Below are 25,884 nucleotides of genomic sequence, written 5' to 3'. Positions count from 1 at the left end.
ACCCAATACAGGTCTGCATTGTTGTACATAGCACAGAAAAGAGTGAAGTGAGCACCATTCTTTGGAATGATTTAATAGACGAACCAGAATTTCAAAGAGACATACACCAACAATGTGATAATCAAAAATAGGAATAGCCACAAAGAACTGGCTTTACAGGATTATAAAGGAGTCCCTCTCAACTTATAATGCTACACACACCTATCGACTGACAGTTTGCTTTTGTAATGGAATCAGTTAAAAATAGGCTTGGGATTTGACTTATTGGAAACCAATGCTGCCACTGAATATTTAGTATAAAAATGTTCTCGAGAACTTTTTGAAAATAGTGTCTGGCTCATAAAGATTTAGGTGGATAGTACAGTCTTATTCCTCTCTGTCCCAGTTTGAAACTGGACACTCTCTAATTAAGCTTGTTTTGATGTAAAGGGAAATGTTTGCTTGTCAATATTGTTACATGTTTTAACACATGAGATGTTAGAACTAAATGGAGGGAAAGGGCAAATTTCTTTTAAAAGCCTAGAAGAAATCTGTAATTTTGTACAGATTTTTTCTCCAACAATGTACAGTATGTGGTTAAACCTTATTCATTTGAAAATCAGCCCCAATTGGCTTAGTTAATTCTTTATATGGACACATGCCATTTGCAGAAACTGAACCAGCTTTGTGCTTCTGCTGCATTTCGTTGTCAAAAGAACCCAAAGCTTTTTCTGTGTATGTTATACTTGTTATAACCTTACCTCATGCTGTATGCTTTGTACAAAACCTGATTGTGTTGGCTTTCTCCATTCTTTGCTTCATTAATGCTCTCCCTTTCCAGATGTTTTAGGTATGTATACAAGCTTGCAAATTACTTTTCCTGCTGTTTTGTGTTCAGTGCTCTATTGTACCTGACAGAACCACCGTGTGTTTCTTGCATCTGGCTCACTGACAGACAAAAGCTGATCCTGTACTGTGTTGCTAAGTCTTTCTTTTAGAAAACCTTGCTGGTTTTCCTTATTTATTTTCAAGTAATTCTAAAAATAAAGTTGACATTGACAAGTAAACACCACAAATTAGGTATCCCATTGTGCATTTTTCTGAGATGTGTGCACCTAATCTGCCTGTTCTAACACAGACATGTGACCATGGATGTAAAATGTGTCATTGTCTTTATGGTAAATTGATTGCCATCACGTGCCTGGGAGTGTTTATTTTCTTTCCATGTGTATATGCAGTAACCTGTCAGGTATTACATGCACCCACTTTGCATGTGCAATTGAGCACCTACTTTTGGAAGGCTGTCTCTAAAAAGCGAATAGAGCTTCCATTCACATCATTAGGTTAATACCGTGAAGTTTTGTCTTCTGAAAATGAAATATAAATGCTCAAAGAGACAGTTGTGGATTAGCTGTGCAAATTTCAACCTTGTGGGCTTTTTTTTCCTTGATATTTGTGTGAGAAGGCAATAGAATGCTTGAAACTATGGTAACAATTTATTTTTTAAATATATACATATGTGTGTGTATATATACATACATACATACTGCATATTTTATACATACATGATATTACTATGTATTTTCCGTGTCTGGTAATTTAATGACAGTTGTGCTGTAGGATAATTTTCAAGTAAAGGCTTCCTCAACTATAAGTCAAAGGTAAATTTAAGAGAGTGCTAGGTAGGCCTCATAAAAATCCTTCATTGCTTACAGAGGCCAAGGAAAAGGAATGCAAAATTTGGACTTAACCAAGAGTGCATTTCCTTCCCAAAGTCTCAGAGTTCAAAGAAAATAAAGGAGATGTTCAATGTGTTATGGAAAATCGTGATTGTCCCTTAATAATTTTATGTTCAAGATAGCTGTGACAAATGTCCATAACTCTCACTCTCAAGTGTTAAATATGTTAACTTGGTAAACCTGAACCTGCCTTGAACCAGAATGCAGTAAAATAGCAGCTAAGAGCTTTTGGGTTTTCGTGAGGATGTAGCTATACTTCTTTTTGCCCACAAATGGAGAAAGAGTAGCATGAATTTAGTGAACCTGTTATAATTTATCAGTCTCACATGTCCCAAAATACTGTTTTATCCTGCTGGAACAGCCTTGATTTCCTTAACATCTAATGTCAGAATTTCCCTAATGAATTCTTTAGGTAGTTCTGATTTAGAAGTTTATTACTAACTTTCCAATATTTCAGCTTTCAAATAGGTTTGATACAGTATAGGCAAAGCATTTGAATGAAATTTCTTGAGTGTTTTCAAAGGGTATATGGGGGAAAAAATTATTGATTTCTGTCAATTAGAAATAACTCTTAGCAACCTGCTCTTATATTTTCTCATGATACTATGCAGAAATATGTGTGATTGATAATTACATTGAAACAAAACATGTGCTCAAAAAATAGTGTAGCAATGTGTTAAAATAAATTCTAAGGTTATGGATATCTTTGTAATAGACAGGATACTTGGATAGGTGAATAAAATATTTTTAGCTAGTTAGCTGTTTGTTAGGAGTAGAGTTTGCTTTCCTTAAAGCTATTCACACTGTAGGTTGAATTGATTGAGGCTTTTTCTTTGTCCTGGGCTGGTGAAACTTATTAAAGTGCAGCAGTCTGTGTCCCCATTTTATTCAAGATTAAAAGTTTGCATTGTCAACCAGAATGCAAAGGAGTCTGGGTTCAGTTCTGTTCTCTGCTAAGAGAGGCATGGATTCATCATTCCCATCACCATGCCAGGGCTATGAGCACCTTTAGGATGGCTGTTGGTTGGTCCTGCTGAGCCTTACGCATTTTGCAAAATAATTAAACTTTCCCTGGAGAAGGAACTGGAATCCATGTGTTTTGCCTCCCACTCTGAGCATCAGGCTGCAGAGTCAGAATCTCTCCCACTCAGTGAATACGCAAATGTTTTGTGAGTGGCACACCATCAGCAGGAGGGGTTGAATAGCCAAGGATGGAGTATTTCTACGTCCTGTCTGTGAGAAAGGCTGAACATTTTTATTTATCTTTGTTCTGAAAAAAAACAACAGACCAAGGGAATGCTTACTCGGTGCCTATGTATGGGCTAGATCTGTAAAAGTCTATAGCACTTTTTTACCTATAGCACTTTTTTACCTATAGCACTGCTCTGGGTAATGAGGCATCATGCAAAATACCCAAGTTATTGCCAGCCTGACATGATGGTGTCCTTCTGAACTATGTAGAGACACTTGCTTGATCCCCTGGACAAAATAAATGTTAGATTCCTTCTTTGCTCAGTTTTCCTATTGCAATTACTCTTTAACAGAGTGTGAGGGAGCCTGATGATAGGAGCAGTGCTGTGCTGCTGCATGGCTCCTTCTGAAGTTGCTGTGGTTCTTCCTGGCACAGTCATTTCAGTGCACCCTTGTGCAGTGCTCAGCCACTTGTGTTACTGCTGCAATCTGCTGCTTTCAATCTTTTCCATTCATAGGCCATTAAAATTTACTTCCAGTTTAAACTTGGCATAAGAAGTATCATTCCATGAATGCTATTGTTTTGCTAGCCCAGAGAAATGAGGCAGGAAGTAGACATTTTTATGTGCCATTTAGTATTTTTAAATGACACTATCTGTTTTATATTTTCACATAATTACAGTGCTGCATTTCAGGAGATGTTAGTCCATTATAAATAGATCTTGGTTTTGTTGAGGTTTCCAAACATGACATCGTTTCTGTCAATACCACTTGGATGTGTGTATACATTAAAAGCCATCTGAATTCTGCCTAAACTGAGCCTCAGCAGGCAGGAGGAGCGTTTTCCTCCTCCTGCAGCACCTCACCCCACAGCTCCCCTTCAGCAGCGCCCAGACAGGAGCTCCAGGCAGAGCAGCAGACATGCTTCTCTCCTTTTCTGCCTTATCCCTTGCAGGAGCCCCATCTGTTAGGCATGAGTAACACATGCAGACACTTTTCCTGGAAAATATTGTCATCCTCCCACTCCCACCCTCCCCTTTTTACGTAACAAGCTAGTGGCTAAGGTGTTTGGTGGAGACCAGGGAAATCTAAGTATATTCACAAAACTACATTTAGGTTAGACATTTGATTAAAACACCTGTAATCCAGGCATCTTTAGACCAGTTGCCCAAGGACTACGCTAAAGCATTTATTCCCTATGGGTTATGCTTTTCAAGATTTTTTTTCCTTCTTAGCTGGATATGCAGGAGCAGAGGCACAAAGCATTCTGCACCCAGCACTGAGACACCCCACAGTGTGAGGTGGGTCATGCAATCCTGCCTGGAGACTGGGACTGAAGCTTCCTGCCAGGGAAAGCAATGGAGACTGCCCAGCCCAGGCCCCCATTCGCTCCCCACCTGCCCAGAGCAGTGTTGCTCCTTGAGGGGTCGAAAGAGGAAGATGAAAAGAAAGAGGCCAAACACTTCTATACCTGTGGGGCTTCTTCTTAGCTTGCTCTGCTGTGCTCAAACCCCTTGTAGCTTATTGGATCACCCTGGTAGCATCTCGGCCTCATTGCCTTGTTTCCAGGGAGCACAGATCCCTGGAGCAGCCAGGGTAGCCTGCTGTGGCCTGAATTCTGCTTACAGCACGACCCCATGGAGACACTGGTGATTTTTCACTCAATATGAAGCGTGTGTACACGCACACATACTCACAAATTAAAATTTAAAATTTTAATTCTGTCAGTCAAGCTCATGATTTTGTTCTCATTAGAGACTTGTACGAGCACAGCTCAATAATTATCACTTCCTATTTTTTTTTTATTTTCTTGGATTTTAGATATTTGCTTTAGCACCTTTTTTTCAGACAAGCCCTTCTAGGTGGTTTAAGGCGCTGGAATAAAAACTACATTTTTTTTCTTTCACCTTTGTTATGGAAATCGTGAGGTTGCCTTAAACTTCTCATTATGTTAGTTATAGTCATGGAGTTTAGTGGTTAATTATTTTTAAGTAACCGTGCTTGTATAAAAGAATTAGCATAGAAAATTACAGCTACTGATAGCTATTCTCCTTAATTTATAAAATTATTTCAAAGCCATTTGTGTAAGGTGTTGTGAATCATTTTGTATTGCATACATTGACAGAGTTGTGTTCTTTTCATTCCATATGTCTGTAATATCAGCAGCCTTGTTTAAAAAAACATGATTTGTCTCTGTGCCTGTTGCAGTTGAAATCATGTTTTTCCTATCTGTTTCAATGAACAAAACAGAGCCACAGAAACCACAGACAGGGAGACAAGGTCAAATTTAATAGGCTATAAAAGTCCTACTGTGCTCAGTTGAGAGTATGTGAATGCTCCTTGTGAAGATCAAAATTTCTTTGCTGCCTCTAGCAGTATTTTGTGTTTCACTTGGGCCTTTGCAGACCACATGTGTGTCCATTTTGCATCTTGTCCCTCTCATGGAACTGCTATTTCATCAGGGTCTTGCTGAAACAAATTGCTGGTGTAGCCACTGCTCTGTCAAGCTGTGTCCTGGTGGCTCCTGGCTGCTGTGGATGAGCCCAGGTTTGCAGCAGGGTTGTGCTTCTCCAGCTGTGTACCATAGAGAATGCTCCTGTACCATGGCATTACATAAGTGACCCTAAGTTCCACCACAGGTCATCATGTTAGTAGGGAATTGACAAAGTGTTGTTGTATCTTTGCCTGTATTTTAGGTGAGATTATTGTAGTGAACCGGGAAAGATTCTTTCCTGGAATTCACTTGTGAGGTCCAACTGGTGTAAAGAATATTTGTCTGTGCCCATAATGGGATAAGTGATTTACTTGTCCTCTCATTGCTGTGAATTTCTATTCAAGGCACAGTAGTGATATTGATAATTAATATTTGGAAGTAGGTTTAAATGTGCTATGTTCAAAGTTCTCTGGGAGATGTGTACTTACTGTTTCTTAGAGCTGACTCCCTATTGTATGGAATAAATAGTTGAGTGCTCCTGTCATTTAAAACATGTTCACTTTTTGGTTACCAAGGAGACCATATGAAATAGATTGTAAGGGTCACTTTAAAATTTGGTAGCTGATTTCTGGGTTTGAGTGTTGTAGCTGGGCTGTCAGCATTTCATGATGATCGTCACAGTAATTCTAATTATTTTTATCCCTCTCATTATGATTGGCAAAGACAATTTATTGGAGTTTAGTGTTTTAACTTCACTCTTATGCCTCTCCAGTACATAAGAAGGGACATTATTATAAATAGATGGTATTCATGGAGGTGGAAAAATTGCAAAGCTATTACTGTGCTGCTTTGAAGATAACCTACTGTCACTGTTCTCAGCTCCCTATTTTAACTAGCAGTGACATTTGTGTTACTATCCCCACATGACTTTTTGAGTTATTTGCTTAATTTGGGCAAAAGTCTGAGAGATAATTCGTGTTGAATGTCTTGTTGAGAAGGAGTTTTTACAGGTAGAGAATTTGGGTTTTGAGATATTTCTAAAGAAAAATGAAAACCAAAGCAGTAGCAGTGGATAAAGCCTTTGTCATCTAAAAAGGGAGCTAGTATTATGTAATTAATTGCAACAATCTTGTAAAGTTGGAATTCAAAGAAGATTTCAGGCAAAGTGAAAATTTTTCCAGAAGCTGAAAAAGTACTCTAAGGAGCAGGAGATCGGGACCTCTTCAGCTATGCCTGTGGCTTTTTCCCATCCATTCCTGACTGAAGAGGTAGAGGCACATGTATTAGTTCACCAGTCATGCAGTGGAGTTCCTTGAACTTTTGTCCTATACTCAAGTTAAGAAAAGTAGGTACTGAAATCCATTTTAATTGGCAAAAAAGATCTCTCTCCCTTTTCAGACTTAGGTGGAAATGATTGGTTCACAGGACCGTAGTTACCTGCAGTTATTGCCCTGGGAGTGTTTCACAATAGAACATACCCTGAGGTAAACTCTGCCCTGGCAGAGGGTGTTTCAAAAAGTATACCAGGAAATCTAGTCCACAGAGATGTGTTCTCTACTGGCAGAGAAGTGCTGCGAGCAGTATAGAAAATACTGCTTCCCCAGACCAAATTATGATACAATGACATAGAGACAGATTTTGCTGGTTATAAATTGTCTTGAACAAGAGTTTTTTAGTAGTCTGGAATGGTTTTAAAATGATACATTAATTAATATTGTTACACTGACTGAAGTGTTGAGGCTGGTTTGAAATTGCAGAAAAGCAATCTAAACTCATCATCAGAACAGCGTGACAAATTATCTCTGATATGTTTATTCTAGTTGTCATTTGTACTTAAATTAGGGATAGATTATTGACTATCTTCTACTAAAACTCTGAGACAGTGGTATTCAGTGATTTCAGCAGTATCTCTATGCAACAAAGTTGTAGAAAGTGTAATTGTGAATGTGGCAAGAACCATCAGAGGTTCTGTCTTAAAAAATGTGGTCCTAATTCAGACAGCAGCTGGACCACAGTGCTTTTATTGACCGGCAGCAGAGCATGCATCGATGTTTTCCACACCACACCGTGCACATCTCACAGTGTTCACTGCTGTAAAAGACTGATTGTATGTGCTCACCCAGATCTGCAGATAATCACAGTTGGAAGTGATCTCTAATTAATCCAAACCAATGTCCACCTCCTCCAATAAAGGATATCATATATAGATTTTCTGATGACCCTTTAGATGTTATTTTGTTTATAAAATGACCATAGCAATCACCTATTGATTTGGAACCAAAATACTAGCTGGGATGCCTTGCTCTCTCTTGGAAATTTTGCAACCTTTTTATAGTATCTGATTTATTCAGGTGCTATTCTGAGATAGAAAAAATCAATCTCGTCATATCTCTTGAAAGAGACCATTTGGTGTAGAAAACTCCCTCTCTAGCCAGATGAGGTAGGTTGTGTTTTCAAGCAAAAGTTAAGCTTTTGCCAGCATAATAGCTAAAAGGCCGATAATGTAATTTCAAGAATCTCTCTATTAAATTTTTGGTACCTCTTCTTGACCTTTAAGTCTCTATTGGTTGTCTTCTAACATTTTCTTTGAATGGGCTAGATATCTAATCTGGTTTTGGTTCATGAAGCATGCACAACCTTTAAAGGGAAACCTATATGAATTAATCTTATCTGGCCCAATGACTTTCTTTATAGACTTGCAAAAATCACCCAGCTTCTCTAATTCTTCTGTGAAATCAGCCAATAGCAAGATCTGAGCAGGAAAATGTGATTTCATTTTAAAGATAATTTTGCTATTATAAGATGTAGTTTTGTTTCACTGGGGAAGGAAGACAGTTTCTACACCACTTGTGAAAGCGGATGCAGCCCATCTGTCTTGGAGAGGTTTGCCCTGGAAAGTACTGCCAGTCAGGGTGCTGAGGAGCTGGGAGCATGACTACCAGAAGAAAAGATTATTTTCCTCTGGGAAAATCAGCCTTCCACAGCTCCTGGGATTGTTAGGAGGATACCATAGCATTATGTGGATTATTCAGTTATTTTCTCTTATAAAAATGTTTTACACATAATAGCCAAATTTTTAACATGGTACCATACTGAAGCCAGTAGAACAAAACCTGTTTTCCAAAGCTTTGATAAGTTGAAGTAAATGGGAAAACCGTGGTTTCTACTAGTACAGTAATCAGTACTTCCTAAAGCCTATCTCAGGCACTCCAGCTTGAGCAAGCTGGTTACTGGGTAAGAGCGAAATCTGAGCTAATATTATTTACCTGAGGCAGATTTGTGGCATATTGCTGTTTGAGCAGCAAGCATTTGTACCCCTTTTCTTAAATACATGGTCTGTGGTCATGTCAGAAGGTGTTATCAGTATCTCTGCAGCCGGGAATAGCAGGAATTGGTGAGGCAGAGAGGCAGGCAGTGCCTGCAAGGGCAGCAAAGCGGGGGCGAAACTCCCTCATTAATGCTGTGCTCATTACCCTGCTGTGCCAGGGATGTGCACGGGTAACAGCAATTCCTGCAGCCAGAGAAGGAGCAACACACCAGTCTGCTATATTGTCACATTTCTTAAAGCTAATCACCTCTTAGTATTTGCTTTAACTCTAATTTTCTACTTTGCAGCTGAAGTTCAAAGTGAAATTGAACGGATCTTTGAATTGGCCAGGACACTGCAGTTGGTAGTGCTTGATGCTGATACCATTAATCACCCAGCTCAACTGAGCAAAACCTCTCTGGCTCCCATTATAGTATATGTAAAGATTTCTTCTCCTAAGGTAAATATTTTAGATACCTTCATGTTCTTTCTGGTTTTTTGGGTTGTTGGGGTTTTTTGGGGGGGGCTTAAATGCAGCTATTCACACATCCTCATTTAGGTTCAGAGCTATAGATTTTTATTGCTTCCCTTTGGATAGTGAACCATTTATAATCAAAAAAGTATCTGAGCTCTAGTGTTAGCCAAAACCTATTTTGGAAAAGATGCTGTAGCTCCAATGAGTTTTTTAGTTGGAATTGCACTTTCAGTATCAACCACATAAGTAATGCTCATGGTTTGTCAAATCAAAATAATATGGAAATGAAAGAATGATTTTCATTGAATGAGTAAGAGACTGTTTGCTAAATTTTAATATCTGATAATATACTCTTTCAGTGTATATAAAAAATGCACAGACTTTGTGAAGAGGCATTTGAAAGAGAAAGATGAATTTGTGAAAAGAGCACTCAGGAGATCAATTAAAAAATTCAACTTAGAAAAAAAACAAAACCAGAAGCATCAGAAAAAAGGCCGGAGTGGAACTTTTTAGTGCTTGTAAAGGAAAGGAGATATTTGTATGTAAATGAAAATTAGCACATTCTGGATGAGGAAACATAGGAAATGTTGTTGAAGCCAGCAAATGAAGAATTTGCTCTGCTCGTGTGAGCAGTTTCAAATGTAAACTTTTTAAGTGGTTATACATGTATATTAAGTCTGAGTCTGCTCACTTTTTTTAATGTCTTATTTTTCACAGGTTTTACAGAGGTTGATAAAATCTCGAGGGAAATCTCAGGCCAAACACCTTAATGTTCAGATGGTAGCAGCTGATAAACTGGCACAGTGTCCTCCTGTGAGTTACTGTTAATTTATGTCTTGTCTCTGAAAGGTGCCTTTCTTTTCAAGCACGAGGTTAATTACATAATTTTCGGGAATGTTTGCCCTCTTCTGGCCATATTTAACTATTGCTTTTTGCAGAGCATCTCCTGAGGTCTCAGGGCTCAGCTTTAGGGTGCAAGGGAAAAAGAGTTCTAGTCACAGCTAAGATTTGTGCTGGTACAGTCAGTGCTTCAGTAAACTGAACATTTCCTTTGCTTGCTAAGTTTTAGGGGGTTATTGGTTGAAAATGAACCCTCTTCATGACTGTCCTTTATCTCTGGTAGTTTGGAGCTCCTCTGGGGCATCTGTCAGCATGGCCTACCACTGCTAATGTTCTTGGTCAGGGTTTTGCCAAAGAGCTCAGTGGTACTGCGTAGCTGACAGCTCTGCAGTTCTTCTTCAGATGTGCATTGAAGCAAATTCTCTCAATTTCCTCCTATAAAGTGGAGGTGATGATACCCCAACTGTGTTTTAAACCTGGCATGCATTTCTGCCTGTGTACTCAGCTGCCAAGAGTATGGGTTAGGAACCAGAAGATGGGAGTACAGTTCAGTTGCAGATATAATTTGCCATAGTTATGGAGCTGAGTGAAAGGAATGTCTTCATCTTTTAAATTCAAGCATCTCAGTTAAGCAATGCTTAGGTCCCCAGGAAGTCAATGAAGAATGCTGGAGATCTGCACAGGCCCTCAAAGCTGCCTTCTGCTCCCTGACCAGGGAGGAAATGGATAAAACTCACCTCCTAACTTTAGGAGACTAAAATTAGACTGTGTGATTAATCTCTTACCTAATATTTGTATGACACTTGGAAACTGAATGATCTGTATTCTTATGGTTGTTAGTTACTGGTCTTAGTTTACCTTAGTTTTCTCTTCGTTATTCTACAAGGGGACTGAATCTCTTTTTTGCCATCCCATTTTTTCAATAGGTAATTGTGCAATATTTATCCCATCTTTCTGTGTATTTAAGATTTGTTCAGCTGCTTCTTCCTGTCTTCTTTGACTGTGCATTACTATGTGGAAGTCACAAGGCCTTGCTTTAGCAAGTGTAATATTAGTGCTAGTTATGATTACCATCTTTTGTATCAACTGTATTCAGAAAAAAAAAAAAGATAAAATATCTTAATACAAGTAATATGATTCATTTTTGATTAATGGAAAGCACATTCAATGTCTCTAGCTGATCTCCCATTACTTGGTAATTATTCTCGCTAAAACCTTTTCTTTATCAGGAAATGTTCGATGTAATTCTTGATGAGAACCAGCTTGAAGATGCTTGTGAGCACCTTGCTGACTATCTGGAAGCCTACTGGAAGGCCACACATCCACCTAGCAGCAATCCTCCTAACCAGCTTCTCACTCGCACACTTGCAACAGCCACTCTTCCTATTAGCCCGGGTCCAAATATTAATCTACAGGTACAGTTTTTATGCCATCTCTTCTTTTTCTTCTGTCAACTTCTTCTCCTTCCAAAGCTCAGAGTTAGGCTAATGCTAGAATATGCTGAATATATTTTCCTGTTGTTGGTAGATTGAAAACTTTTTCAGCAGACATTCACCCATTTGCAGTATAAAAGGCAAATGCAAGCACGTTACTGTTATTGCTATTGTATTCATCGTAGCATGTGTTTGTGTATTGACTAGGGGGCTGGTTTTGATTCCAAGGACTAAGCTGGCCTGACTGAAAACATATGTTGATGTGAAATTGAATACTTCAGGTTTTATTATGCCCAGGACACCGCTGTGCCAGTAATATGTATACCAGCCACAAGCATTTTTATAGCTGGCCATGTGTAATCCAATCAGAGAAATAAAACAAGACTAAGACTGTGCACATTCCAGCCTCTGGTAACTTCCTGACTGATGGGCACACTATGGCTAATAGGCAAATCCTGGCCCCAGAGGCCCTGCATGACAAACTGGGTTATGTACAGGGCAGATCCACAAATGTTTGAGGGAAATCTGTGCCAGTCTTCCCACAGGCTGTAGAGTTGTAGAGGCTGAGGATTACTGACTGTATTAGTAAAGACTCAAGGTCAAAGTGGCCCTTCCAGTGTTTCCTTTGCTCTTTTATTTATTGGCCATTGCTGTGAAAAGTACAGACTTCCTTGAAGACAAAGTCTTACGTCAAATCCAAGTCCCACATTGTGCAGAAAGACCTTGAGAGAGGCTCTGTGTTCTGAACAGTGAGCACACTCTCCAGTGAGCTGGCAAAAGCAGGCTTTATTCCTGCCTTTGCACTGATGTGCCTGTTGATATGGGCATAATATGTCCCCTCTCTTTTCCTTTGACTTTTGGTTTGGATCATTTAATTGAGATGTTCAGCATAACGAGATGTTTTCCTTTGGATATGTGTTGCATGATATGAAATGAAGTGTTCAAACTACTTCACTCCTTCATTATAAGTAGTGAGTGACTCCTTGAGGCTGAGAAGTACACAGGGGGGGATAAAATAGATCTGTCCCAGATCAAATAAAGGCTTACTACATCTAAGTTTCTACCTAAGTTCAATATATGCCCATAAATTACATACATATGCAAGTTATAATTCATAACTTTGGCTAAGAAAAACACTTCCCCTTAGAAAATAAAAGGAAAAAATGTATTTGCAACCAAGTTAAAATGCAAATAGTTGTGCTCCTTTTTTATGGTTTTGCAAAACAAGTTTTTGTGTCAAAAAAATTATTTCTCACTAGAAAACCACAGACTTGACAGGTTTATTGTTTAACAAGAAAAATTTCTTTAGCCATCTTGAAGGGTATCTCCTTCTCTGGCTTTCAGATACAGTTGCAGGAAAAGAGACTGTAAGCTATAGCTCATTTCTGCCTTTTTTTCTGTCCTCAGAGCTGAAACACCTTGAAAAAATTGTGAGCTGGAAGAATTTCTGAGTATGAAATTCAGTATTGTTGTGTGCAGCCTTGCTAGATAAACTTTCTTTGCTTTGTAAACTTCTAAATTATTTTGTTCAAGTGTTTTTATGCTTTTTGAGTGTGGATTTATAGCTCACGTACTCATTCTATTAACCACGTTCTCTGGAAGAACTGTGCAGAGTTTTAATAACACTTTTCTGAATGCTGTGCTGTCTCCTTACTAACTAACAGATTTTTATTTTAAGGACTAAAAATGAGGATGTATTTGCAGTTTCAAAGTTTGTTTGTAGGTCTACTAGTATAGCAGTGTGAATCAACAGGGATCCCTAATTGAACATAAAACTTTTCTGTTCCTTTGGTTTCATTTTCCTACGATACATCTTCAGCTGACATCTCAAACCTGAGCTTGTCATTGTCTTAGCACAGAGGGGGTCTGTTTTTTAATGATGGTGGCTGAACCCATTCTTTCAACAGTGTTAAGACCCTGTATTTAGAGAACTTAAAGTCTATACCTGTGCTGTTTTTCTGGACTGCTCTACAGGGAAAAGCCACCAGTTGTTTGGTCTGGAGGAGCCACGACCGCACTGCAGAGCATTGGAGTCATCCCCCCCGGGGCCAGTGCAGTGCCCCTTTGCCATGAAACATATTTTGGGTTTGTGGGTTTTAAGTCCCCAGTGTACATTGTGAGGAAGGATTTGTGTTGCCAGCTGCCAGAGTGGCATTTTTACAGCATGAAGCTGCCTGTGTGCATTGCATGGCACGAGGTGCTTGAAGGCGTGAGGCGTCCTGGGACAGTTTGAAATTAAATAGGCAAAGACCTTATGTCTATCTGAGGGGGAGCTTCAGAACAAAATTGTATGGAAATAGTTGGAAATAACTCCAAAAGGTCTGGAGCCACCTCACACACATATGGTGCAGCTGATCAAGGACCACTGGAAATAAGGAGCAGGGCAAATTCACTTAGTGGACAAAGGCTTCTCTGTCCTCTTTCAACACTGTATAAACTTCTTTCCAAGAACCCCTACTTCTTTGAAAGTACAAACTGAGTACTGAAATAGGATTATCTCAAACTTTTTCTATTTTAGACAAAATCCTTATGAAATTGGGCCATAAAATTCCTGCACTGAACAATCTATACCAAATCAGAGCCCAAATTTGGTTATGAACCAAAAAGCCAGACTCTAATCCAGATTCAGACATTACCTGTTCAGCGTCCCTGTAATATTTAATGGAAGTTACTGTCAATGAATTTGCCCATAAATCCCAACAGCCCTAACACTATTCTGAAATTGCAGCTTTTGGTTCTAAATTTAATCATTGTTTCTTTTCATGTGCTCATCATAGCACAGAAGATGCATCTGAGCTTGTAAGAGCATCAGTGTTTCCAATGCAGGTTCAAATTTTGCATTTGTTCTCAAACCACAGCACTGACAGATTTTATTAGTCATGATTATGTATAGGTACTTGCATTTGACTCCATGAGAACTATAGGGTTTCACATATCTGCTATATTTATGTACCTTAAAGCCAGTCATGGTGATGAACTGATGAAAGTTGTGTTTACACATGCAAAGCAGGCATATTTCTGATTTGGACTCTTTTGTTTTTCTCTTCATTTCACTTACAATTCACCTCCGTTGAGTCATTTTATGTCACCTTGAACAGATCTATTCATGTTTACAATTATTATATTCCCTTCTGGCAAATCAGAATCATCTTGAGAATCACAAAAGCAAGAACAAATAAGAAATTTGACTGCTATTCCTGTTACCTTGTTCTCATCTATGCCATTTGTTTCGAATTAGAAACCCAGCTCATCTCTCAGATGTTTGCATAATAAAATGTTGTCTTAGAAAATTGGGATTTGTCAAATTTACCAAGTTTCTGATTTGAAATATGCTGCTTTTTATAAGTTTCTGATTAAATACAGATTATTTTCCTTTTCAATTTCCTGTGATTTTACTTTTTGGGTTGCTAGGAAACCCACCTGCCAGGATCTGTGGCTGAAGGACAAAATTTCCTCCTTCCCCTAGCTCTTTTCCACAAAATAGAAAGACAGAAAGAAGATATGTCCATGAACTGCCCTGGGGGCAATCCTTATTTTTAGACAACTCTGAACATAGAAGGGCAAACTTAAGACTAACTTAGGTATTCAGAACAGTCTCACAAACAAATGCCTGTATAACTCTGGTAAAATCTACATTAATTTTGTGCAGCAGAGATGATTTCGTCTTGACATTCTTCATCCGATGTGAGAAGCATAATTCAATTTCAATATTACTATTAAAACTTTTGCAATTAAGCCTGAAAAGTCCTTAGCTGCAGCTTGGCAATAAAAGCAGGTTAATGCAATGACATCCCCAAATGAGGTAAATAATGCCACTTGTTCATTTTGCAGTGATTTCAAAGCATTTATGCGGGTGAAGAGTAGGTTTATTGCCTGGTAATTTTTATTTCAGTCTTTTAATAGCAGTGGTGTGTTAGGAAATTTTTTATGTGATAATATCACTCTCCTCCTGCTTTTCTTGGCAATGGGCCGTATTCTCGAGCTCTTAAAATTATGAGGTCAATGTTTAATTTTTCATTACCAAGAAGAAATGAAATTATTGCTGAGAAAACAGAAGGTCAGTGATACTATTAGTATCATAATACAAACTTTATTCATACCAGATTCAATTGCATTTTTTTTCCTTAAAAAAAAAGTTCCTTTATAAGAGCCAAGGTTTTGTACTTTGGTTCTTTGCTGGAATCCACCTCCTCAGCCCTTTAAAATCACTTTCCCATAGTAGCTGTTGCCAGACACGCATCTGTAAACTCTCAACTGATATATGCCCTCTCCTGGCATGATATCTCCTTTCAATTTTTCTGCAGTTTGTCCTGTTTCTGCATGCTCTCTTTTTCTTTGGAGGGTGGTGACAATGATTGCTAACTGGAGTAGTCAGAAACATCACAAGAAATGAGAAATTGCCACAGAATAACCCAAGTGTCACCCTAAATTCTGATGAGAGAAAAAATAATTGTTTGTATTATAATACTGAATTTTCAGTAAAAATGGAATACTAATGGTTTCCTTCCTAGTTTAGATTCAAAGTGGATTGTTCTGTACTTGAAATTTTATTGGTTTCATGGTACTTTCTAGTTGAATTTGATATTGGGGGAAGCTTTTCAATGTGTGTACCTCATGACCTTACTGCTGGTTCTGGTAGCAGGGATCTCAAGGAGACCAGAGGAATGACCATTCGGTCCCTGAGCGCAGCGGTTCCCACATTGAGGAGGAAGCACGGGTCGAACCCACCAAGAAATCCCAGCACCGCTCCTCCTCCAGCCAGCACCACAACCATCGCAGTGGTGGCAGAGGCCTTCACAGGCAGGAAACTTTTGACTCAGAAACACAAGACAGCAGAGATTCAGCTTACGTAGAGCCAAAGGAGGACTACTCACATGAGCACGGTGACCACTATGATTCTCACAGGGATCATAATCACAGAGACGAGTCCCGTGGGATCAGTGAACACAGACACAGAGAGTCCCGGCACCGCTCAAAGGAGAGGGACCGCGAGCAGGACCACAATGAATGCAACAAACAGCGCAGTCGCCATAAATCAAGGGACCAATATTGTGACAAGGATGGGGAAGTGATATCGAAAAAACGTAACGATGCAGGAGAGTGGAACAGGGATGTTTACATCCGTCAGTAACTTTTGCCTCTGGCAGTCTTGTGTTTCTTTGAAGTCTTGTAACAATGCCCCTTGAAAATATCTTGGGTTCTTCTTTGCAGAACATATGGTATCCTTCTGTATGCTGATTTGTATTGCTGTTGCTCGCATAGCAATAGCATGAAATAGAATATTCATATACTTATTTTTTTGGTTAGTGCTATATGAATTAGTGTAGTACAACTGAAGAGTTCCTGATGTTGTACTATGACATTTTTCAAGCTGTTTTTGGTAGCTGCCACTTGAACAATATCTGTTGCCATCAAGGTGTTGTTAGTGTTTTTTAAAAAAAAAAAGGTACATTTGATGTCTAATAACTTCCCATGTATTCAGCAAGCCAGGATCAGCACATAAAAAAATCTAAAACTTTTTGTCTGCTCTGATTTTTAATTTGTATGCATTTGATTTTGCATATTGATTTAAGCACCACTCTGTTGCTTGTACCTCTGGTGGTCTCCGTATGAAGACAGAATTCAGTCTTGCCTTACACACAGGGGATCATGGAGTCAAAATCTATTTTCTATGTATTGGTACTGTGTACTGTATATACAGTTTATAAATGTTATTTCTGCAGACACCTTCTTACTATATAAGTTTGATCACACTGTTTTAGAGTCCTAATGCCAAGTCAGCAGATTTGCTTTTGAATTACTGGCAACTGGAACTAGCCTCACTTAGGAAATCTGTAACAGTGTTCAATCTAAATACTTTTTCTTCTGTAGCAGAAAGCTTATACTTATTGTAAATATGGATGAGTGCTTGAGATAAAGGGTGTAACTCTTATACCTTATGCTGTCCTTGCAAACCAAATTTTGCATTTTAAAGTTACAGTAAAGGTAATGAACTTACCACTATAAATTATTCTTCTCTGTTCAGGTCACAATATTGCAATGGGCACAGCTTAATTTTTGTTCTACTGTCAGCAAACAGAGCACACATGTTGGAGGTGTGTATGTAAGTGGGTGGGTGGTGGATTGACGTTCGTGTGCGTGTGCACGTTAGGCAGCAAACTGTAAAAATCTACTGAAGAAAACATAAGTTACTCAAAAGCCCAAAAAGTCTATTTCTACATTCTGTCTCTTAATTTAAAAATCCAAATTGCATTCAGGGAATATGAGGGAATTTACTGACCCAGGTAATTGGGTAAGCATAAATCTGCTGGCTCTTTGTTGAGATTCAGGAGAGTAAAAACAGGCAAATGTTACTGTGAGTTTCACTGGAAATGTAAAATCTTTGTGTTTTAGAGTATTTGTTTTAGTAAGAAAAGTTTACACAGCTTGTGGAGGGTTATTTTGTCGGAAAATAAATTTTTGTAGCTTCTCCACTTTTTCTACACTTGCCAATTCTCTGCATTCCCACTCTGCAGCCAGCTCACTGCTTTTCCTTCACCAAAGCTGTTGTGCTGCTGATGAGAGCATAGAAAAATGACTGTGACTCTGTTAGGAGCTTTCTAGAGAAAATGCATTGAAATTGAAGGGAGTGAACACAGTTTGTTTTGCACTGAACACCTGTTGCACTGGTAAGTGGGGGGAAATTCTCTATTATTTTTGACTCCAGGTTCCATACCCTTGCCTAGTGTAAAAGCTGTTCTGCATCACATGTAGTCTTTGTAGTACTTGTATTAATGAAATACTTTTTGTATTTCCCTGTAAATAGCACATTATATAAAGACTGTAGTGTGATAATAATTAGTTTAGCTGGAAGTTCTTTTTATTTATTATTTCAATTCTGGGAATATCAGCATTGCCTGATTTTGAATATCATTTTAGTGAAATGGATAAGATATATGGCAGGTGCATGCTTTCTCCAGTCTCCTAGCCCAGCATCCAAGAAACTCGCTTAAACATTCTCTGCCCTTCCTCTCCTACCCCTCTCCCTGGTGCTTTATAAGCATTTTTACAACAAGCTAAGAGTGGGAAATTCTGCTGTCAGTTATCTGGCCATTCCTCCCAGTGCTGCTGACTGTTGTGGTTATTCAAGGGTAGGTTTTGGCTCAAAGCATGAACTGTGGGGAACACAAGAAAAAAGGTTATTTTTCTAGAAATAAAATTCTCATCATTTTCTAAACATCACTAAATGGCTTTGTAGAGAAAGGAAGAATAGGTAAGTAGATCTGTTGTATTACTAAATGGATATAGAAGAGTACATAAACTGGTTTTTGATACAAGAGAATTTTCAGGGTATCTGTAAAAAATTACATTAAAAGACTGTTTGAATCATATCAGATCACATGTAAGTGAGAAGAAAATCATATTGTCTTGCTCTGTATAGCCTGGCTTTAGCTAATTTACCAGTTGCAGTAAATGGTGTTGCTCCCTGCAACTCATGACAACTATGTCGTCTAAGAAGTGATTCCACTTCAATACCTTGAATATTTTGTTCTTTTTTTTGTTGGGTTTTTGGTTGGGTGTGGGGTTTTTTGCTTTGTTTGTTTGTTTACTTTTGCTCCAGAGAGTGTTTATTTTTCAGCTTTCCTAAAGTATTTTTTAAGGAATGTTTGGCAGAATTTCAAAGCACTGAGTAGTATATGAAAACTATGGCATAGGCAGTTTGTGTATAGACAAATAAATGAGAAAATAAAGAGCATAGTCCAAGCCCTAGTATTTAAGTATGGCCTATATATTGATTCATGGAGTATAAACATTAAAAAAAAAGACAAATCCAAATCCAACTGGTTCATAGAATTGTGTTTTATATAGTGCTGCTATTTATGTATAGACAACATTCTACCAAACACGTGTATTTCTTAGGCAGACTCACTGAATAGGTTTTATTAGCTGAGATACTTTTTTTCAGTTTCTGTTTTAAGAGTGACAGATCATTTGTAATGTGAGCTTGTACTACATATATTGCACAATACCACCTGCCTGCTGAGCACTACTTTGAAAAGCACTTTAACAGAGTTATGTCAATAAGAAGCTTTAAAAATACTCCAAGTGGAGGACATATCAAAGATTATTGTGATGAAATGTCTTTGCAGAGTTTTGCCATTAGAAGGTTTAATATTGGTTGCATTAGGATACTAATGAGTTCATACTTCTGTATCTGGTTTCAGGGGTTTTGAATCTGAGAAATAGTAGAGGTCCCAGTGAGCTCCAGAGTCTTATGGATGTGTGGTACAAAACAACTAAAAAGATAATAAAACCAGTGAAACAGAAGGAAAGGGAGGAAGATAAAATAATTAAGTGATATGTAAGTCTGGGCAGCTCAACTCTGTATTTTTCTAAAGAATTTCAGTATATGGAAGGAATGGGATGCATTTCAAGATCTGCATGTACATGTTAGATGTTAACCTTATTTTTATGTGTTTTTTCAAATGACTGTACATCAGTGCTGAGTAGCCTAAGTCTATCCTTTACCAGTTTTCTAGTGTCACACAGATGTCATGCAAGAAAGAATTCTCTTCCAGAGGAACTGGAAGGAGATGACAGTAAAAGTCTCCAGACCTGCTAAGGGACAGGACAGTGGGGAAGAATAAGCAAACAGGTTTGTTCACAAAGGCAGCATCAGTACGAGTTATATGCTGAAAACACTATTTTTACTAAATTGATCTATAAATTACTGCCTAGAATTTAAAGAATTCTTCTAGAATGCTCATGAATTTATATTCTGTATCTGGCATCAGCATCAAGAGTTCAGAATTTGAAGAGAGATCCATAGTTTTTGCTTCTCAAGGAATAAAATTAAATACATAGTTTCTCGTAAGGCTCTGGACCCATTTAACAAGGTCAGTTTTAAAGCCACAAAGAGTTTCAGAGGAGCACCTCTTTTCACAGAAATCTGTATACTCTTAACCTATAGCCCTTATAATAAATGCAGGATAAGGAAATGAAGTTGCACTCACTGAACCCTGAATAAAGGGAGAGGCCCATTTTTACATCTCCCTGCATATCTGGTTACTTATCCTATACACGCAACTCCTGCCCAGATCTAATACACTGCCCCTTAATACTTTGTCTTTTATGAATCTGTTGGCAATTACCATTTTTAACCTCTGTTGGTTTCTAAAGTCATGCTCACATTGTGGGACACCTGCAAAGGTTTTAATGGGGTCCATTATCATTCCCTCAGCTGGAATGAAGTGAGTGGTCTGACTGCTTTTAATCAGTGGATGTTCAAAGGAAAAGAGCTGGTGTAAACCACCTCCTGTGTTTGTTAGTTACTAAAGCCTCTTCAAAAGGTGTTTTGATTTGTGGTTACATTTGACCTCTGATTGCTTTAAAATGTCAGGCTGAAAACCGTTTTCCAAAAGTTTTTGACTTTCATTCTATTCCATCCATAAATATCGAGCATATTGCAAAAACTTTATTACAAAGTCTAAACAGAGAAATTATTTTTCAGAGTGTAATATAACATTTCTGGTGTACATTTACTTATATTTATTACTTTATTGCAGATCTTTCACCAAAATCTTAGTTCTTCTATCATCTGTAAGATATGTGGATGCCATTTTTACTGTGAATGTTTTTAATCAAATGTTATTTAATCAATTTTATTGCTCGGCAATTTGTCTGTAATTTATTTCCCCACTTTTATATAACGAACTATTACATATGAGCTTACAGTAGTTTTATAGACAGTTTCTTTTTATAACTTACCACCCTAGAAATGTATTCCTACGCAGCCCCAGAAAAGGTTTATATCAGATATAATAGAGATTAAGCAGGTTCTTTTAACTCATCCATATTCTCATTTCTTCCTTTATTCTTGCCACTTTTATCCATCATGCATACCTACTCAGCAATGAATTCTAGCAGTACCAAATTGAATTTTCATATAAACTTCTTATTCATTAACAATCAAACATAAAAACAAGGTTCTTTATATTTTAAACTACCCACTCTAAAGTCATTTCTTGATTGACCACCCTCACTAGCCCATTCCTTAAAAAGCATATGAAATCCAGTGATCCACAAAACTGGTGCATTCCATGACACTGAAACAAGAAAAAGCTCTATTATAATTTCATAGTATATGAGGCTGCCTATTTTAGTATCTTTCTACTGACCAAGATAGATATTTAGATTTGGCACTATTACTAATCATTATTTGTGCAAACAGGGAAAACTACTTTTCAGACTTTCTTAACGACAGGATCTGATTGCATGCCTAATCTATCTATTTTGTAGGTTTAATCTTTCATTATAATGACAATAACTTTTTAAATTTAATATATAAATATCTCATATATATATATATTTAAAATATATATAAATATATTCTATTGTGCTTCATCATCAACTGGTGAAGCACAATGATTCAGTGTGTAAAGATTATCAGGAAAGTAATCATATGATATGTTTAAAACACATATACACCATCCATCAGAACTGTCAATGACAGAGTATTCCTACCACTTCTGAAGTCACAGTAGGATTGGAATAGAAAAAAAAAGGGCATCCATCCAACTTTAGTCATCTAACTTGGCCACACCTGTAGTGAGAGAAAGGATGCTGGCTCCTTCAAGGGCTGGTGCATCTTAAGAGAGTTTCTGTTCTGACCTGCCTGACGAAGTCACTCCCCTGTTCCCAACAGGCACAGGGCCCTTGGGAAACAGCTCAGGCCAATCCCTTCCATATGCTGAGTGCTCTTCTAAGGCTCCCAGTTGACTTTTGCAGAAAAAACCTTAATAGCTAAAGTTCATATATCAGTAAATTTTTCAGGTGAAGTCTGCTCTGCAATTACACTGGAATTAACTAAAAGTTAATTACATTTTCTTCCCAGCCCCAAGAAACTTCTCCTATAATATCAAGTGAGGTCACTTCCTTAAAATGCCAATCATCCAAACCTAAAGGAAGTGGGAGACGTCTCTACAAATATTCCACTAAAAATTCATCAATCTTAATTCTTTCAAATTCAGCATTGCACAAATCCTGCTACTGAAACTGGAGGTAAACTTCCTTACTTTCTATGAATACAGACTTCAGTATATAGTTTATGTGTGCTGATTAATGTTTACAAAATTTCTATAATCTGCAAAAAAGAAAATGCTTTTTTAGTAGCACTGAGTTAAAGATTTCAACACGTTCCTACAATAAAAGATTCGTCCCTTTTGTTCCCAGGTAATAATTTTCACCATATTTAGACTAGAAAGATTATAATATGAACTTAAATGACTCTAAATAGGATATCTCACCTACTACTGACGAAACAAAATTACTTTAAATTTTCTTTAGACATGGTGTGTTTAATGGCAAGGAATGACCAACAGAAGTAGAGAAGTAGTAGACAAGAATTCCATTTTCCCATCCTGCTGGGATAGGCCTTACAGAGGATGAACTTGTCAACCTTGGCAGGTCAGAAAAAACGTTTTTATTCAAGAGCAGTAGAAAACATACAGTATCAAAACATTTATGGAAAATGTATGAAAAAAGTAAACAACCAGACTACCGACAAAGAGAATTGTATAGATGGTTTTGATTGTGAGCAAATACAAAATGCACTTCTTACAGTAGAAAGACAAATGATAAAAGAACTATTGCTCTTTTTAATCCAACCAAATAATTATGTGTGAAAAGACAGACTTTTTCAGATAATCATTTTTAAAACTGGAAATTGATCGAGTGAGAGGAAAACACCAAACACACACAGATGTCAGTTTCTGTTTTTTCTTGTCCTTAGCTTTCCTTCTTTAGTGCTATTGTCAGTTCCAGCAGGACTGAGAATACTGTTCAAACTGGAACTGAAGCAGAATTAATCAAATACATCGAACATCTTTTAAGAAATTCAGATTATTTAAACTTTGAGCAATGTAGTAAGGCAGTTTTCATTAGCATGCTTCCCCAGTTTCAATTTTCATTATTTTAGCTGGTGATGCTTTCTAACCAATAAAGAGTTAATATCCTTAGTTGTTTGAAAGGTGATTTGCAACATTTCAGATGGTATTATGCAGTTTTCTGTCTTTTGATATATTAATCATAACTGTAGCCCCTTCTGTTACAAATGTTTGATTTTAAAACTGTCACTTGTCAGCCAGTCCAATAGGCTATTTCAGAACCAATACAGTTTATGCATGGGAAGTTTGATGTTGAAACAATAATTATTTACATTCCCAGAGTGAGATGGTTTAATATATTCATGCTGCTATAAAAGACATGCTACAAAGCCTAATCGTATTTTGTGTATATACTATGTGTACAGAGAATCTTGCTTGTATTGAAATAAAAGAGAAATGAGGTTCTAAGTATCAATTTATAAAACAGTTCTTTGTAAAATGTTGCAGTGTTTTGAGAAGCACTATTTAAGGAAACAAACTACTGGTAAACCTCCACAGAAACTCCCCTTTCCAAAAGTCATTGTAATAGTTCCCATCTATTTTTTTATGTTTGCATTTTGTAAAGTAGCTCACATCCCCTTCCTCCGCTTGCCACAGCAGATAAGGGGAAACCAGAGCAGACAGCAGTATGAGTGAACATAGTTGTCATTCAGGCACTGACCTGCTGTAAATACAAAAGCAGAGGGAGACTCACAAATGATACTGCCCTTCCCCCAACCATGACTTTTCTGCTGCAACCTGTGGCTCTTTCCCATCAGAACAGCTGGCAGATTTTAGTGCTGCCATAGCAACCCTGCCGTCAGCCCGTTGGCTTGGTAACATTGCAGCAGGAAGAAAGGCACTTCACGTCTGAACTGTTCTTAGACTCACTGAGGTATTTTTTCAGGTTGCATTCCCAAATCCTTATTTACTGTTCGATTTAATAAATTTTGCAATGAAAAATCCTATACAGTCTTTATTTGCCAAAGAAATCAGGTCATCTTCTCTAGAACCTTGCAAATAATTAATATCCATTCCTTGCAATGTCACAGCAGATGGATCAAATCTCTGGAGCAGCTTCAGCTGATCAAGTGATAGTCCAGCTCCCTTCATGCCTTCTCCTCCAATGTGAGGTTCCTGTTCAAGTAACAAAGAAAAGCAAATTATTGCATCTCTAAACTTCCTAAATGCCCTAAATGTATTCTGCTGAGCTACTGAACAATTAACATGGACAAGCTGTGCTTGTATCCTTCACACCAGAAGATCCAGAAGTAATGTGGCTTCTTTTCTTGCCTTCATCTGGCCAATATTATTCAAACATATATACAATATTAATACAAGATATTTACAAGTATTTTGAGGAGGTGGTGATGCCACTCGTCCACTTTATCTCTGTAGTTTAGAGCACTTTTTGAGGATAGGTGCGCAGGTCTAAAAGAATTCCTTACTCCAAGGGCTGACACATCCCAAGAAAGCTGTTACCACCAGCTAGCCAGTCTAAAGGGTTTAGGGTGCCACTTCTAAATGATTCAGCACTTCTGTGTACTGACTTAACAGCTATGAGTTAAGTCAAAAACAGTGAGTCCTCAGCCTGTTACCAGTATCATCAGTAACAGCAGTAGAATTCCGGAGACAGCTAGGCTGGAAAAGACCTTGGAAATCATCAAGTCCAACCTATGACCTAACACCATCTTGTCAACTGTACCATGGCACCAACTGCAATCCAGTCTTCCCTTAAATACCCACAGGGACTGTGACTCCACCACCTCCTAGGCGGCCCATTCCAACACTCAATCACCCTTTCTGTGAAGAATTTCTTTCTGATATCCAAACTAAAATGTTGGGATTCTTCACAGTAAAAACTTCAATTGGAGAGACTAAAAGCCCCAGTCCAGAATATTTTACTGCCTGAAGAGGCATCATTTTTGGGAGATGATGCAGCAGAAAAATTTAACTTTTGAGTTTTCTTGTCATGTAATAAGACTAACAGGTAAATGGGACTACTGTTACATGTGCATGTCTGTAAGGCAGAGAAAAAAAGAAAGAATCAATTTCAAGAGATAACATTTGGCTTTAAAATCCTGGAGAGGGGAAGGACTTAAAAATCCCATCCTTCTTCTCAATATTTCTTGTGAATAGCCTTGACTGCTTCCTATTAAAAACCCTAATTCCTGGAAAAAAGAATAATTCTTAGCTGGATTGTTCTTTCAATGCATTCAGTAAGGAGATGGAACAAAGTGTGCAAAAGCTGGCACTGCAATATCAAAAATAGATCTCCTTTGTCAATCTAGTCTAATGTAGTCCATAATGCAGCCTACAGCAGAGTGTTTTTTCAGCCATCACACTTTGCTAACACATGAGCTCACCCAGTCAGCACATGATGCCAGTTAGCTGCTTAACCACGTACTGCCTGCTGGAGAGCTGGGCAGCCAAGGGGCTGCACACTGATTCTGCCTTTCCCTCAGCAGCATTTCAGGGCTTTCCATTGAAAGGTAAAAGACAAACACAGGTGTCTACTGCAAATTGAGAGAAAAGTAACATACAAAGGGAGACAAGGGTAGCGACTTGATGTAATGGAAGGAA

At 38.0% G+C, this 25,884-nt stretch overlaps 2 protein-coding genes across 15 annotated transcripts in view; one reads left to right on the top strand and one right to left on the bottom strand.

Annotated features, from left to right (window-relative positions):
- The window catches only part of CACNB2 (calcium voltage-gated channel auxiliary subunit beta 2), a 246,285-nt gene extending 222,552 nt beyond the window's left edge, over positions 1-23,733 (top strand). For 5 of the 9 annotated variants that reach the window (XM_066552467.1, XM_066552481.1, XM_066552512.1 and 2 more), the window contains 4 exons: positions 8,959-9,110; positions 9,843-9,938; positions 11,195-11,380; positions 16,038-23,733. In XM_066552467.1, the coding sequence (XP_066408564.1) occupies positions 8,959-9,110; positions 9,843-9,938; positions 11,195-11,380; positions 16,038-16,529 (926 nt within the window). In that variant the 3' untranslated portion in view covers positions 16,530-23,733. The remainder of the gene's footprint in view (positions 1-8,958; positions 9,111-9,842; positions 9,939-11,194; positions 11,381-16,037) is intronic. The other 4 variants (XM_066552474.1, XM_066552490.1, XM_066552526.1 and 1 more) reach the window with 1 other exon arrangement.
- The window catches only part of NSUN6 (NOP2/Sun RNA methyltransferase 6), a 22,046-nt gene continuing 18,998 nt past the window's right edge, over positions 22,837-25,884 (bottom strand). For all 6 annotated transcript variants that reach the window (XM_066552550.1, XM_066552557.1, XM_066552564.1 and 3 more), the window contains one exon: positions 22,837-24,438. In XM_066552550.1, the coding sequence (XP_066408647.1) occupies positions 24,226-24,438 (213 nt within the window). In that variant the 3' untranslated portion in view covers positions 22,837-24,225. The remainder of the gene's footprint in view (positions 24,439-25,884) is intronic.

This window comes from Molothrus aeneus, chromosome 1 (assembly GCF_037042795.1).
Source record: "Molothrus aeneus isolate 106 chromosome 1, BPBGC_Maene_1.0, whole genome shotgun sequence".
NCBI lineage: Eukaryota > Metazoa > Chordata > Aves > Passeriformes > Icteridae > Molothrus > Molothrus aeneus.
The sequence above is the reverse complement of the archived record's forward strand: the minus strand, read 5'-3'. Positions and strand labels throughout refer to the sequence as shown.